This window comes from Oncorhynchus kisutch, linkage group LG1, assembly GCF_002021735.2.
Source record: "Oncorhynchus kisutch isolate 150728-3 linkage group LG1, Okis_V2, whole genome shotgun sequence".
Lineage (NCBI taxonomy): Eukaryota > Metazoa > Chordata > Actinopteri > Salmoniformes > Salmonidae > Oncorhynchus > Oncorhynchus kisutch.
Window position 1 is genome coordinate 37034207 of NC_034174.2, and position 17055 is coordinate 37051261.

The following is a 17055-nucleotide window of genomic DNA, read 5'->3' on the forward strand; positions in this document are numbered from 1 at the left end:
CTGCAGCGACATGGGCATAATGTATGACATGGGTGTAAGTTTGTGTAAGTGCATGAGTGTGTGTCAAATGAATGCCCTTGCACACATTAGAGTCTGTGTGTCTCTAACTGTGTGCGTGCTCCATGCTTGCAGATGTGTGCATGTGTTTGCCTACATATGTGTGTGCGTGCGTGAATGTGTGTGTGCATGTGCACTTAGGTGAGGGAGTGTGTATAAAGTGCTTCTGCTTACATTGGGAGGAAATGGTATGCATACCTCGGCAGTTAGGCCTGGTAGCCAGGGCTAGTCTGGCCCTCATCCAGCAGCAGGCTAAAGTAAGGAGGATTATATCCACCGTCTCTCAGAGCAACAACACTGCATCCCTCACAACACAGTATTTACCTTTTACTATTATTTTCTCTGAGGAAGAACTCTCCAAAAAATGACACAGAATCTAGGATCAGCTCACCCTCTTCAAATCCTAACCATAACCATTAAGGAGGGGAAATGTGAAACTAACCTAAGATCAGTGTCTGTCTCATGGTAACACCATCCTACACCGGAGGCCATCCGGCAGACACACGATACCTCCCCAAGGAAGTCTTAAATAAGCACTTCCCAACCCGAAGTTTGGGGAGAGAAAAGGAAGTACAGTATCTCCCACAGAGGGTATACAGCGGTTTTAGGTATTTGGCTAATGTTAAAAACAATAGGAAGAGACCATTTCTTATTAATTTTAACATCTGAAAAAAACAAATAATAAACCTATAAAACAGAATGGAAATAACAGTATAATAAATGAATCTGTTTTTGGGGTCACAGGAGGCTACATCTGTGACCCCAAAAAGGCTACATCCCTCCTGGCTAGCATATGTTATTGTTCAACAACAATGCACTGACTGTTGGAATACAGGCTACATCAGGTCACAGCACTGGTTGAAGACTTACATGACACACAAGCCCAAATCTTCCTGAAGTGAGTGCACACATCTTCCTGAAGTGAGTGCACACATTCCCTCACCCTCAAGGATTGGCAAACATTGGATTGGTGTAAAATATATATATATATACACAAAAAAACACAGTAATACAATGCTTTCCAATCTGTAAGGGTAAGTGAGCAAATGTGTTTCATAAAGAAGAGAGGAGAAATGGAATTGGGCTACAGTCTTTAAACAAATCCTATTCAAAAACGTTGAGGGAGCCACGATAGCCCACAGCCATCACAGGAGCATGACAACGCCCCTCTCTCTGCCTCTAAATTCAATTTTAATTTAAGGGCTTTATTGGCATTGGAAACATGTTAACATTTCCAAAGCAAGTGAAGTATATAATGAACAAAAGTGAAATAAATACAAATTAACAGTAAACATTACACTAACAAAAGTTCCAAAAGACTAAAGACATTTCAAATGTTATATTATGTGCAAATAGGGAAAGGGACAATGAATAAACATAAATATGGGTTGTATTTACAATGGTGTTTGTTCTTCACTGGTTGCCCTTTTCTTGTGGCAACAGGTCACAAATCTTGCTGCTGTGATGGCACACTGGTATTTCACCCAGTAAATATGGGAGTTTATCAGAATTGGATTTGTTTTCAAATTCTTTGTGTGTCTGTAATATGAGGGAAATATGTGTCTATGGACATACATTTGGCAGGAGTTTAAGAAGTGCAGCTCAGTTTACACCTAATTTTGTGGGCAGTGTGCACATAGCCCGTCTTCTCGAGAGCCAGGTCTGCCTATGGCGGCCTTTCTCAATAGCAAGGCTATGCTCACTGAGTCTGTATATAGTCAAAGCTTTCCTTAAGTTTGGGTCAGTCACAGTGGTCAGGTATTCTGCCATTGTTTACTCTCGGTTTTGGGCCAAATAGCATTCTAGTTTCCTCAGTTTTTTTATTAATTCTTTCCAATGTGTTGAGTAATTATCTTTTTGTTTTCTCATGATTTGGTTAGATCTAATCGTGTTGCTGTCCTGGGGCTCTGTGGGGTCTGTTTGTGTTTATGAACAGAGCCCCAGGACCAGCTTGCTTAGGGGAATCTTCTACAGGTTCATCTCTCTGTATGTGATGGCTTTGTTATGTGAGGTTCAGGAATCGCTTCATTTTAGGTGGAATAGTAGAATTTAACATCTCTTTTCACTATTTTGATAATTAGCGGGTATCGGCCTAATTCGGTTCTGCATGCATTATTTGGTGTTTTACGTTGTACACAGAGGATATTTTTTGCAGAATTCTGCATGCACATTCTCAATTTGGTGTTTGTCCCATTCTGTGAATTCTTGGTTGGTGAGCGGACCCCAGACCTCACAACCATAAAGGGCAATGGGTTCTATAACTGATTCAAGGATTTTTAGCCAGATCCTAATCGTTATGTCGAATTTTGTGTTCCTTTTGATGGCATAGAATGCCCTTTGTGCAAGTTACATGTGGCGCAGTTGTTTAGGCCGAGGTATGTATCGCTTGTGTGATCTAGGGCAACGGTGTCTAGATGGAATTTGTATTTGTGATCCTGGCAACTGTACCTTTTTTGGAACACCAGTATTTTTGTCTTACTGAGATTTACTGTCAGGGCCCAGGTCTGACAGATCTGTGCAGAAGATATAGGTGTTGCTGTTGGCCCTCCTTGGTTGGGGACAGAAGAACCAGATAATCAGCAAACAGTAGACATTTGACTTCAGATCCTAGGGTGAGGCCGGATGCTGCAGACTGTTCTAGTGCCATCGCCAATTCGTTGAAAGACAGTTGAAGTCGGAAGTTTACATACTCATTTTTCACAATTCCTGACATTTAATCCTTGTAAAAATTCCCTGTTTTAGGTCAGTTAGGATCACCACTTTATTATAAGAATGTGAAATGTCAGAAAAATTGTAGAGAGAATGAGTTCAGCTTTTATTTCTTTCATCACATTCCCAGTGGGTCAGAAGTTTACGTACACTCAATTAGTATTTGGTAGCATTGCCTTTAAATTGTTTAACTTGGGGCAAACATTTTGGGTAGCCTTCCACAAGCTTCCCACAATAAGTTGGGTGACTTTTGGCCCATTCCTCCTGACAGAGCTGGTGTAAATGAGTCACGTTTGTAGGCCTCCTTGGTCACACACTTTTTCAGTTCTGCCCACAAATGTTCTATTTGATTGAGGTCTGGGCTTTGTGATGGCCACTCCAACACCTTGACATTGTTGACCTTAAGCCATTTTGGAAGTATGCTTGGGGTCATTGTCCATTTGGAAGACCCGTTTGCGACCAACCGTTAACTTCCTGACTGATGTCTTGAGATATTGCTTCAAAATATCCACAATTTTCCTCCCTCACGATGCCATCTATTTTCTGAAGTGCACCAGTCCCTCCTGCAGCAAAGCACCCCCACAACATGACGCTGCCACCCCCGTGTTTCACGGTTGGGACGGTGTTCTTCAGCTTGTTAGCATCCCTCTTTTTCCTCCAAACATAACAATGGTCATTATGGCCAAACAGTTCTATTTTTGTTTCATCAGACCAGAGGTACTTTCTCCAAAAAGTACGAGCTTTGTCCCCATGTGCAGTTGCAAACCGTGGCTTTTTATGTCGGTTTTGGAGCAGTGGCTTCTTCCTTGCTGAGCAGCCTTTCAGATTAGGTCGATATAGGACTCGCTTTACTGTGGATATAGATACCTTTGTACCCGTTTCCTCCAGCATGTTCACAAGGTCCTTTGCTGTTATTCTGGGATTGATTTGCACTTTTTGCACCAAAGTACCTTCATCTCTAGGAGACAGAACGCGTCTCCTTCCTGAGCGGTATGATGGCTGCATGGTTCCATGGTGTTTATACTTGTGTGCTATTGTTTGTACAGATGAACGTGGTACCTTCAGGCATTTGGAAATTGCTACCAAGGATGAACCAGACTTGTGGAGGTCTACAATTTCTTTAGATTGTCCCATGATGTCAAGCAAAGAGGCTACACCTCCAAATGGCTCAAATTATGTCAATTAGCCTATCAGAAACTTCTAAAGCCATGACATAATTTTCTGGAATTTTCCAAGCTGTTTAAAAGGCACAGTCAACTTAGTGTATGTAAACTTCTGACCCACTGGAATTGTGATTAGAGGTCAACCGATTATGATTTTTCAACGACGATATCGATTATTTGAGGACCAAAAAAAAAAGACTATACCGATTCAAATCGGCCCATATATATATATATTTTGTAATAATGACAATTACAAAAATACTGAATGAACACTTATTTTAACTTAATATAATCAATTTAGTCTCAAATAAATAATGAAACATGTTCAATTTGGTTTAAATAATGCAAAAAGAAACTGTCGGAGAAGTGCAATATTTGCCATGTGAAAAAGCTAACGTTTAAGTTCCTTGCTCAGAACATATGAAAGGTGGTGGTTCCTTTTAACATGAGTCTTCAATATTCCCAGGTAAGAAGTTTTAGATTGTAGTTATTATAGGAATTATAGGACTATTTCTCTCTATACCATTTGTATTTCATATACCTTTAATGTTCTTACAGGCACTATAGAATGCCAACCTAATCTCGGGAGTTGATAGTCATAAACAGCGCAATGTTTGAAGCACAGCGAAGAGCTGCTGGCAAATGCAGGAATGTGCTGTTTGAATGCTTACGAGCCTGCTGCTTCCTACCACTGCTCTATCAAATCATAGACTTAATTAAAATATAATAAACACAAAGAAATACGAGCCTTAGGTCATTAATATTGTCAAATCTGGAAACTATCATTTTGAAAACAAAACGTTTATTCTTTCAGTGAAACACAGAACCGATCCGTATTTTATCTAACAGGTGGCATCCCTAAGTCTAAATATTGCTATTACATTGCACAACTTTCAATGTTATGTCATAATTATGTACAATTCTGGCAAATTACAGTCTTTGTTAGGAAGAAATGGTTCTCACAGTTCACAACGAGACAGGCAGCCCAAACTGCTGCATATACCTTGACACTGTTTGCACAGAACGCAAGAGAAGTGACACAATTTCCCTAGTTAAAAGAAATTCATGTTAGCAGGCAATATTAAACTAAATATGCAGGTTTAAAAATATATACTGTATTGATTTTAAGAAAGGCATTGATGTTTATGATTAAAGTACACATTGGTGCAATGAGTGCTTTTTTTGCGAACGCGCTTGTTAAATCATCACCGTTTGGCGAAGTAGGCTGTGATTCAATGATAAATTAACAGGCACCGCATCGACTATATGCAACGCAGGACAAGCTAGATAAACTAATAATATCATCAACCATGTGTAGTTAACTGGTGATTATGTTAAGATTGATTGTTTTTTATAAGTTTAATGCTAGCTAGCAACTTACCTTGGCTCCTTGCTGCACTCACATAATAGGTAGTCAGCCTGCCACGCAGTCTCCTCGTGGAGTGCAATGTAATCGGCCATAAACTTGTCCAAAAATGCAGATTGTTATGAAAACTTGATATCGGCCCTATTTAAATCGGTGGACCTCTAATTGTGATACAGTGAATTATAAGTGACATAATCTGTCTGTAAACAATTGTTGAAAAATTTACTTGTGTCATACACAAAGTAGATGTCCTAACTGACTTGCCAAAACTATAGTTTGTTAACAAGAAAATTGTGGAGTGGTTGAAAAACGAGTTGTAATGACTCCAACCTAAGTGTATGTAAACTTCCGACTTCAACTGTATGTTGAAGAGGTGGGGCTTAAGCTGCATCCCTGTCTCACCCCACAGCCCTGTGGAAAGAAATGTGTGTGTTTGTTGCCAATTTTAACTGCACACTTGTTTGTGTACATGGATTTTATAATGTTGTATGTTTTCCCCCCCAACACCACTTTCCATCCATTTGTATAGCAGACCCTCATGCCAAAAGGAGTCAAAAGCTTTTTTGAAATCAACAAAGCATGAGAAGACGTTGCCTTTGTTCAGGGTGTGCAGGGTGAATACATGATCTGTCGTAGGGTAATTTGGTAAAAAGCCAATTTGACATTTGCTCAGTACATTGTTTTCACAAAGGAAATGTACGAGTCTGCTGTTAATAATAATAATAATAATAATAATAATAATAATAATAATGCAGAGGATTTTCCCATGGTTGTTGTTGAAGCATAACCCACGGTAGTTATTGGGGTCAAATTTGTCTCCACTTTTGTGGATTGGGGTTACTAGTCCTTGGTTCCAAATATTGTGGAAGATGCCAGAGCTAAGGATGATGTTTAAGAGTTTAAGTATTGCCAATTGGAATTTGTGGTCTGTATATTTTATCATTTAATTGAGGATACCATCAACACCACAGTCCTTTTTGGGTTGGAGGGTTTGTATTTTGTCCTGTATTTCATTCAATGTAATTGGAGAGTCCAGTGGGTTCTGGTAGTCTTTAATAGTTGATTCTAAGATTTGTATTTGATCATGTATATGTTGTTGCTGTTTGTTCTTTCTTATAGGGCCATAAAGATTGAAGAAGTGGCTTACCTATACATTCAGGTTTGGATAGATAACTCTTTGTGTTGTTTGGTCTCTCTCTCCCTCCCGCCCTCTCATGATAACAAGTGTCACCAACACATGTCATCACCACCAGTAAATGAGTCCATGTAGGAGGGGTTACCATGGCCACTTTGACCACTTAGTGGGAGTGCACACACAGACACAAGCATGCACAAAGATAACTTGACTCCACACACACACACACACACACATTACTGTACAGACAGATAGACAGAAGCTGTTGGTAACAGTCTCCTAGGAGGAGATAAATTCAGAGAACTTCTCTGGGACATCAAAGACACAATTGTCATTCAGTGTACTCTGAGGAGACCCAAGCTTTATGGGTTATAAATACAGTACAAATATCTAGACTGCAGCTAATGGTCACAACGTATGATAGACAAAGCCCCACTCGCATTAAACCACATCATGCAATGTAGCAACTAACTCCCAGTATGAGTGGAATGCTTGTTAGTCTCACTGCCTTACAGCCATGCTTAAACATCCTCATTAACTCCTCACGGGGCGACACTTACTTATACAATCCTTTGATTACTGCAGAGTTACATCATACTTTTCTCACCTCCTCTGTGATAATTAGACACTAACACAGCCGAATGCTAAAACCTAAAATAAATAGATGGAACATCCAACTAAATCCAGACTAAAAAGATGAACATACTGTATTTTATTAGACAGATTTTATGGTGTACAGTGATAATGCCCTATAGGAAGCCGGTGTTGGGAGAATATTGGCATCGGTGTTGTTAGAACCAAGACCAAGTCGAGGACCGGCAAACCATGCCAATACAACGGGTTACCAACATATTCAAATAATGATTGAAATATTTCCAATAAAACGTTATTTTGATAAATGTATTTATACTAGTTCATCCTTCCACAAAATATAGTCCTGACACTAATCTATGGTTTCTACACAAGCCGGCTAGTCATTCGTTCTATCGGTTGCCAGAGACGCGACCCAGTCATTCAGTCTTTTTGTTCTTTACCTACGGACATGATCCAGTCGTTTGTTCTAAATGTTCCATAGCCATACTAGCTGGCAACGTTCTTATCCCTTGCTTGCTAGCTAACCAAATTAGTCACTTCAAACAGTGCAGCCAGAATAACAGCAGAAGCTGCATTTGCATAAACTGTTTTGTAGTGAAATTTATTTGGATGCCCCCATTACAATGAGATAAAGAGGTGCGATTTCACCTAGCATAGAAAAATGTGCTCTCTCGTCAGGACACTTTTGTTCAGAGAAGCTAGCCAACAACAAAGGTAACACAAACCTTTGTATATTTGACTCACCACCTGGATCCGGTCCTATGTAGCAAAATTTTAAATTTTTATTTTTTTATTTTTAACATTGGATAAAAGTAGAGACTCAGAGCTACAAAATTGTATATCATACACAGCATTTTTGAGGAACAATGGGAAAGTAATTGCTTTGAAGGGTGATACACTTGTAAACTCACCTTTGATTAAAAAGGGCCTTTGAATGTTTTGGTGACTACTGGAGAGCTCTCCTTTGTCTACACCCATTCAGCATTGTTCACACCCTCTTAAGCCAGCCCCACCCTTCTCTTTAAGGATTCTAACCTGAGTTGAAACTTGAGTGAGGTGCACATGTACAGTACATAAACAGATGCATGCACCATATATTTATGTGGTGGACACTTGATACAGTCACATGATATTGTTGTGGTATGTAACAAAGTCATGTTACGACCACAGATATCAATATTAATTTTATATGTCAATACTTTGCTAAGTCTTGCTAAGTGGATGGGTCTCTACAGAAGGTGCAAACGGTACAGACAAATGGTTACTTGCATAGTAGCAATATCAAAAATAGTGTCAAAATAAAATATAGTACGTACAAGAACAAGATCAATAATGATATTAGTGATAGATGAGGTGGTTATATGCATACAATCAGCGGTAAAGTGGCTGAGCAGCAGGATAAAAAATAAAATAATAGTAGCAGCAATGTATGGCGTGTGTGTTAGGAGAGAGTCATTTGAATAGAGGCACTGCAGATACTGCTGATGACTGGTTCGTCCAATGCATGAACAAGGGAATCTATATTCGGAGAGCCTGTTTTGGTTCTGCCCTTGACTTTTCTGTAGGGTATGTGATGTCCATAGCCTCTGTCGCAAAACTCCCTGATCTTCTCAAAAATATACGTTTGTCTAGCTGTGTCTACTTTGGTCTTTCTGAAGCACTGCTTGATGAGCCCGAAGCACCAGTCGGGGGCAAACATGGTGTGGCCTGTGATCAGGAAGTGAAGGTCCAGACTGGTGGAGCTTGTGCATACCAGGCACAATACCAGAGCACAAACTTGTTCTGGTTTTGGCCACTGCAGTTATCACAATTCAGGTCCCCACGTAGTTCCCCAACTCTGTAGTTGTTGAACAAATGGTGCATGGAGTTGATACCTGCGCTGCTGTCTTTGCTTGCTTGGGCCAGCTCTCTTTTTGATGGAAGGCATTCGACCATTCTCCTTGTATGACTGGTGGAGAAGAGTAAGGCTGGTTCTACTGATGTTGAAAGACAAATATTTTAGCATTATTATACAATAGATGAGAAATGGCATTCTGAGATAACATCGCTACACACAAATCATACATGTAACGTTAGATAGCTAGCCAGCTTGCAGCTGGCTAGCTAACTGCAAGCTTTAGATAGCAATACAAACCGATTGTCATAGATACCTAAAGGTAACCAAATAGGTTCAATGTTAGCTCGCTAACATTAGGCTATAACTACAATGTGAAATGGCATTCTGAGAAAACATCACTAACGATACACACAATTCATACACAAATGAATGTTAGCTAGCAAGCCAGCAATCTAATCTCAGCTAAAAGCAAGTTTTAACTTGGTCTTATGTTTAGACATGTCAAGTTAATGTTAGCTAGCTAAAAAATGAACTAAAGTAACGTTACTAGCAATACAAACCAATTGTCATAGCTAAAGTTAACCAAATAAGTTAGGTGCAATGTTAACGTTAGCTAGCAAGCCAGCCATCGAACTCCAGCTGGCTAGCTAACAGCAAGCCTTAACTGGCAATGAAAACAACTTTATGACAAAATTAGAAACGTATAATATCTGAAACTGTAGCTAGATTCTTACCCGTATACATGGATGAAAGCTTCACGGCAGACTGCAACCCCTTTCATTAAATAAGACGTCCTGTGTCATTTCCATTTCGTTTGCAGTTTGTTTGGCCTGTTGTGTTCCACTGATTTCAAAACTTGGTCAACTTCTTCCGTGACAACACTGTTGATCTCCGTTTCTTCCCCATCACCGTCATCAGAAGACTCTACAATGTATTCTTCAATGAAAATGTTTTATCTAAAATCAGGGATTTCCTCATCATCCGATTCATTTTCAGTCAGAGAGTCAAGCATGGCATGATCGTCCTCCAGAAAGTAGCCCATCACAACTTTTTCCCACTGACCTTTGTCGATAGCGCTTGATAAATTCAGGGCAGCCATGTTATTGAGAGCAGTAGCAACATATTTGCAGTTCTTACGTTATATCTTTAGAAAAAAATGCAGTAGAAAGGATTATCTACGCATAACGAGCAGCTCATTTTATAGACACAAGACTCATCTCTCAGCATGTCCAGCCACTCATTATCTCTGACAATTATGGCTAGCAGGAACGTTCCTGCTATTTCTTTGGCTAAACAAACTAAGCTCTTAATTTAACAACTTTATTCGTATTTACAGATCGCATAAAAGTTTGGTATTAAGGCATATGAAAGTTCAAATGTTCGAGAAGGCATTTCTGCCAAAAACGCATTTTGATTTTAAAAAATGATGTTCAAAACAGCTCTCCTGTGAATTCGTGACTTGCAACATATGCCTAGTTTCCTGAATCAGTCCACATATATCTAAGAAAACGATGCCAGCTGATTCATGATTTTGACTGACTGAGAAATGCTGCCTACCTGCCAGTCTCGCCCTGACAGAAATGTGAATTAATGTCTAGATACTTTTAGGCATTTTAACATCATAGATTTAGCCGGTGGTAACATGTGGAATAGACACTGGCTGGAATGCTGTTTTAACCAATCAGCATTCAGGATTAAACCCACCCGTTGTATAAAAAGACACACAGGCTACAGTCAAAGCCTGACACACTCACATTGCACATCAGCTTTGTAGGCCAAAAATGTTCCATGGGTGATAACGACCCCTGACCTGAGACTTAAAGGTCGTGAGTTCAGTTGTACTTCCTGTTATGGGGATAGAAATAACCCAACAGCCAGAGATATATCTCCCTTCATGAGCCTCAATATGTTCCTATTCTCACAGAATCACATCTGAGCAGGAAACATAGACAAGATGACACACACACACACACACACACACACACACACACACACGCACCAGTGTCAAAGAGAGCAGCACTTTTTGAAGTCTATGTGGACAGGGAGGGATACTGGCGCTATCACCAGAGAAACGCAGTGTAATACAAGAAGAAACATCTCCAGTGGAAAACACTGTGTAAACAGGCTGGATTTACTGAGGTGACGTGGTGCTGCGTAAGCTGCTATAGTAGAATGAGAGGGGAGTATACCATTCTCTTACCTCTGAACTTTTTTGGGGGGTTGTTAAGGTCCCCTGTGTCGGGCTGTACCACACAGCGGTCATCTACCAACCTGTGGAGAGAAGAGACAACGACGGAAGTCAATCATGGACGGATGTCAATCATGGACAAGTCAGAAACATCGATAGTCCACATACACTCTTAACATGCCAATGAACACGAACCGTTTCAATATACTAGAAACGTTCATGCACACATTCAAATGTGCACTCACACAGCTCTCTTTATTTTTAATATACAACCCCCTGGCTCTAAACAAATGTGTCTCGTTTCAGGAAACTAGGTGTATGTCGCACCTCACTACTTCACAGGAGATGCATTTGAACGTAAACATATATATTTTTTTCCTGTAATACGAATACAAGTCAAGACATTGTCAGCTATAATATGGTCATTAATTGAACTGGAATGCAGGTAACAAGCAAGAAACGAACCAAAACATTGTTCAGAAAGTTGCTTTTAGTTGCCTGGTTTGCTAGACTGATATATACTAAATTCATTTTTAAAACGGATGGGTTTATTGGTGTTAAAATACACCAGTTACAGTGGTCCATCCTATAAAAGTTGCAGAGTAATGCGGCACAGCATGCATGGTGCCACATAATTATATGACACGTTATTTAAGTGCCAACCACTTACCATTAATGCTAGTTAGTGCTAGTTTGACCACCAGAAGGCATCTTTGAGAAGCATTTGATAGCCTTCAATAGTGGCTGTACTAGAGAATTTTAAAATGTTTTGTAAGAACATAGTATATGGGACTGATTAAAACATTTTGCTTAATTAAATTTGCTTAATATCATGGTGTTTCTATTCCAAGAAAAAAAAAAAAAAAAAAAACTCTGGGTTTCCGTTAGGATGGAACGGAAAAATGTGGCGCTGCACAATGTGATGGTCGGGAGTAGGCTACAGTACTGGGCTATTTTGCTAAAGAATCCCCATGTCATGCGGGCACGCTGGAGACCGCGGATCAATTCTCCAATGGGGAGGAAGGAGTAGGCGGTCCTTGTAAAAAAATATTTGTTCTTAACTGACTTTTCTAGTTAAATAAAGGTTGCACTAAGAGCATAACATTTCTACACCTGAATTGTAGTGTAACCAATAGCCAAACGGAGATTCAGTCAAAATAAAATCTCATTGATTTATCAAGACCAGTCCCCATGCTTGTCTCAGAGCAGCATGAAACAGTGCTAAAACAGTTGTAGGCTATTGCTTCAAAACCTATTGCTTCTAACTTCAATATGCTCTTTAAATAAATAAGACCTACACCACTTTTAACAGCACATTACTCAACACCAGTGAGACTCATGTTGCCTACGGTAGGCCAAAACAAAATTGAAAAATATGACGTGACTCTCAGCCAATAATTACATTTGGAGGATATTTCTGTAATTCAGTGATATTTATTCCCATAGTAATTCATTATGGATCCATAACTAAATAAACGTCGGCATTTTGAAATAATATTTGTATCATTATTTTATTAATGAAAGCATAAAGATGCCATTATTAGCTACATTGTTGTAGACTGGCACTAAGAACAGCAGGAACATTTCCCTAGTCAGCGCCATTATTAGCGCAATGCCCCTTAAAGTGTTGCCCTGTGCTACCCAGTGTGGCGGGGGTCCACCCCCTTCCCTACGAGCTAGGTCTGTCTTCTGTGCATGTCTCTGCGGCCCATTCCGTTCCCCCTGCCCTTGTGCCTTGAACCTCGCGCGCTTTCAGTGGGTGGGTGGGACAAGACCAGAGCAGACTAGACCAGACCAGACCAGACCAGACGTTTACAAACAGTTAGGTTGGAGTCATTAAAACAAATTTTTCAACCACTCCACACATTTCATGTTAAAAAACTATAGTTTTGGCAAGCCGGTTAGGACATCTACTTTGTGCATTACAAGTAATTTTTACAACAATTGTTTACAGACTATTTCAGGGTATCACAATTCCAGTGGGTCAGAAGTTTACATACACTAAGTTGACTGTACCTTTAAACAGCTTGGAAAATTCCAGAAAATTATGTCATGGCTTTAGAAGAACATCACTTGAGTCAATTGGAGATGTACCTGTGGATGTATTTCAAGGCCTACCTTCAAACTCAGTACCTCCTTGCTTGACATCATGGGAAAATCAAAACAAATCAGCCAAGAAAAAAAAAGAAGATTGTAGAAGTCCACAAGTCTGGTTCATCTGTACAAACAATAGTACGCAAGTATAAACACCCTGGGACCACACAGCAGTCATACCGCTCAGGAAGGAGACGCGTTCCGTCTCCTAGAACATACTTTGGTGAGAAAAGTGCAAATCAATCCCAGAGCAAAAGCAAAGGACCTTGTGAACATGCTGGAGGAAATAGGTACAAAATTATCTATATCCACAGTAAAACGAGTCCTATATTGACATAACCTGAAAGGCTGCTCAGCATGGAAGAAGCCACTGCTCTAAAACCACCATAAAAAAGCCAGACTACAGTTTGCAACTGCATCAGTCCTCTGGTCTGATGAAACAAAAATAGAACTGTTTGGCCATAATGACCATTGTTATGTTTGGAGGAAAAAGGGGGAGGCTTGCAAGCCGAAGAACACCATCCCAACCGTGAAGCACGGGGGTGGCAGCATCATGTTGTGGGGGTGCTTTGCTGCAGAAGGGACTGGTGCACGTCACAAAATAGATGGCATCATGAGGCAGGAAAAGTATGTGGATATATTGAAGCAACATCTCAAGACATCAGTCAGGAAGTTAAAGCTTGGTCGCAAATGGGTCTTCCAAATGGACAATGACCCCAAGCATACTTCCAAAGTTGTGAAAAAATGGCTTAAGGACAACAAAGTCAAGGTATTTGAGTGTCCATCACAAAGCCCTGATCTCAATCCAATAGAAAATTTGTGGGCAGAACTGAAAAAGCGTGTGAGCAAGGAGGCCAAAACACCTGACTCAGTTACACCAGCTCTGTCAGGAGGAATGGGCCAAAATTCACCCAACTTATTGTGAGAAGCTTGTGGAAGGCTACCCAAAACATTTGACTCAAGTTAAACAATTTAAAGGTAATGCTACCAAATACTAATTGAGTGTATGTAAACTTCTGACCCACTGGGAATGTAATGAAATAAATAAAAGCTGAAATAAATCAATCATTCTCTCTACTATTATTCTAACATTTTACATTCTTAAAATAAAGTGGTGATTCGAACTGACCTAAGACAGGGAATGTTTACAAGGATTAAATGTCAGGAATTGTGAAAAACTGAGTTTAAATGTACATGTATATATATATATATTGTCCTGCTAATAACAGGGTTAAAAATATATCTGTGAGAATATTCAAGAGAGTTTTATATAACTCTAAATTAATAATACAAATTTTGAAAATTGTGTTGTTTAAAAAACAGCAATATTTTGGCGATTATTTTGTTTTCAAATAATGTAAAATGAGCAAGAAGGTCATTCTTGAACATGGGTAATACATTGTTACTAATTTGTAAATAAAGCCAGTTTGTCATTTAGAATGATTTATTTCTGTTTTCAGAGGGAGATAAACCAAAAACCTACAGTTCTCATTGGTGTCTCAGTCAAGGCCAGCACGGGTATTGAACCAGCATCTGTAGCATCACAGCTTGCACCGCTATGCAATGTCTTAGACCCTTGCGCCACTCAGGCGCTGCGACACAGCCCAGGATCAAACCCAGATCTGTAGGGATGCCTCTAGCACTGCGATGACCGCTGCACCAATCTGGAGGCCCTTATTCACTCTGTTTAGCACATGGCCTCACATGTGATTGCTTAAAGGATGGGTGGGGCTAAGGCTTAAGAGGGTGTGAACGATGCTGAATGGGTGTAGACAAAGAAGAGCTAGCTCTCGAGTAGGTGTACCGAACCATTCAAGGGTCATTTTCTCAAAAGTGGGGTTACAAGTTTATCAACTTCAAAGCAGAATTACTTTCCCATTGTTCCTAAACTGAAGTGTATGATATACCATTTTCTAGCGGTGAGTTTTTACTTTTATCCAATGTACAAAATACCATTTCAAATTTAGCTACATAAGATTGAATCAAGCCGGTGTATACATTTATCCACATGGGTTATTCATATACAGTATTTGTAGGAAACCTGCAACTTTGCACATCGAGGGCTTGTATTTTAACACAACAAGAAATTCCAGGTTAAGGGCTGGCAAGTAAGCATTTCACGGTAAGGTCTACACTTGTATTCGGCGCATGTGACAAATACATTTTGATTTGATCTAAGCACATTGTCAGCACGAGATCCTGCAATAAAGCACCATTGGACCCATAAAAAGTACACTATGTTTTCAAAACATTCAACTACAGAGCACTGTTTATCCTGACTCCCTTAGTCACTATTGTTAATTAAACCAATCACATACTTGTGATTTCACTGTGATGTTTCTTGATTCGCCGGTGCTCTTCCACAGTCCACACAATGATGAAGAAATGAGAGTTAGGATTAGTTGGCTGCTGCCAGTGGGTGGACAAGCTAGCATTCCTGTCGGTGACAAATTTAGCTTTTTACTGGCTCGGAATAAAGATTGCCTGGACTCCAGCCAGATCCAACATCCATCCTAGTCGTGTTCCTGTGGACTCATGGAGTGTCCACACACATGATCAGTCGTACTACACATGGACCTGTCTGTCTGCACCAGGGATACACCTCTCTGAACATGACAACACACTGAGGCTCCTGTCTACAGTGTCAACCTCCGCAGAGCATTATACAGCATAGCTATACTGAGCATCTGAATGACGTTTGCTTAATGTGCAGCCTGGGTTTGTTAGATCAATGTGAGCAAGATTTATCACATACAGACACTGACATGTTAATCTTGTGGAGAACTGATAAAAATGTGATTGTCTGACCCTCGTTACTGTCCAATTCCAGTTACTGTACATTAATCCTACTTTAACAGCTGCTCGTCAGGACAAGAGAACAGGCATCCTAAAAGACAAGAGGATTCTCAGACTAAAGCCCTGGAATCATACCGCATTGTTCAAAATCTAACCTTTGATTTGTCCCCTCAGGCTTTCTACTCTGGTTTGTGAGAGTTGGAGAAGGCCATCTGTTGGGTCCACACTTCTAATGGTGTGTTGTATGTATGCATCTTGGTTTTTGAGTGTGATTATTGCAGTGTGTGTGTGCGTGAGTACACCAGATGATTCTTGGAGAGGGCAAGTGATGTCAACCGTGTGCATTTGTCATAATGACATGGTATCAGAGCATGACCTGTGTGTTTAGGGTTCATTTCAGGAGTTATTGTATAATAGTAACCTGTAAGAAAAGAGGGTCTATGGCACTACCCTCACCTCTCTCCCTACAATCCTATCCCTGAATGATTGGGGGGTAAGAGGTTAAAGAGCACACTGATGGTGAATTTGAAAAGGAATTTCTCCATAAGCTGTAGCGTTAGGTTCCCAGCTCTGTAGATGTGTAGGTCATGTTAAACCCTGAAGCTCCTATTCTTTGACGTTTGAAGTTGTATTATATGTTGTGTGTATGTGTGAGATTGTGTTTGTTTTTACTATCCTTGTGACATTGGTGGAAAAAGTACCCAATTGTCATACTTGAATAAAAGATACCTTATTAGAAAATGACTCAAGTAAAAGTGACCCAGTAAAATACTACTTGAGTAAAGGTCTAAAAGTATTTGTTTTGAAATATACTAAAGTATCAAAAGGAAATGTAATTGCAAAAATATACTTAAGTATAAAAAGTGAAAATAATTTAAAATTCCTTATATTAGGCAAACCAGATGGCACAATTTTCTTGTTTTTTAAATTACGGATAGTCACAAGCATGTGTTTAGTGAGTCCGTCGGATCAGCGGCAGTAGGGATGACCAGGGAAGTTCTCTCGATGAGGACCATTTTCCTGTACTTTTGCGTGACAGGAAAAATGTATGGAGTAAAAAGTACATTCAACAAAAATATAAAAGCAACATGTAAAGTGTTGGTCCCATGTTTAATG

At 39.8% G+C, this 17055-nt stretch overlaps 1 protein-coding gene across 3 annotated transcripts in view; it reads right to left on the reverse strand.

Moving 5' to 3' along the window:
- Positions 1 to 17055, reverse strand: part of LOC109895256 (inositol 1,4,5-trisphosphate receptor type 1) — a 164896-nt gene that overhangs the window by 133617 nt on the left and 14224 nt on the right. For all 3 annotated transcript variants that reach the window (XM_031822925.1, XM_020488886.2, XM_031822927.1), the window contains one exon: positions 11062 to 11132. In XM_031822925.1, the coding sequence (XP_031678785.1) occupies positions 11062 to 11132 (71 nt within the window). The remainder of the gene's footprint in view (positions 1 to 11061; positions 11133 to 17055) is intronic.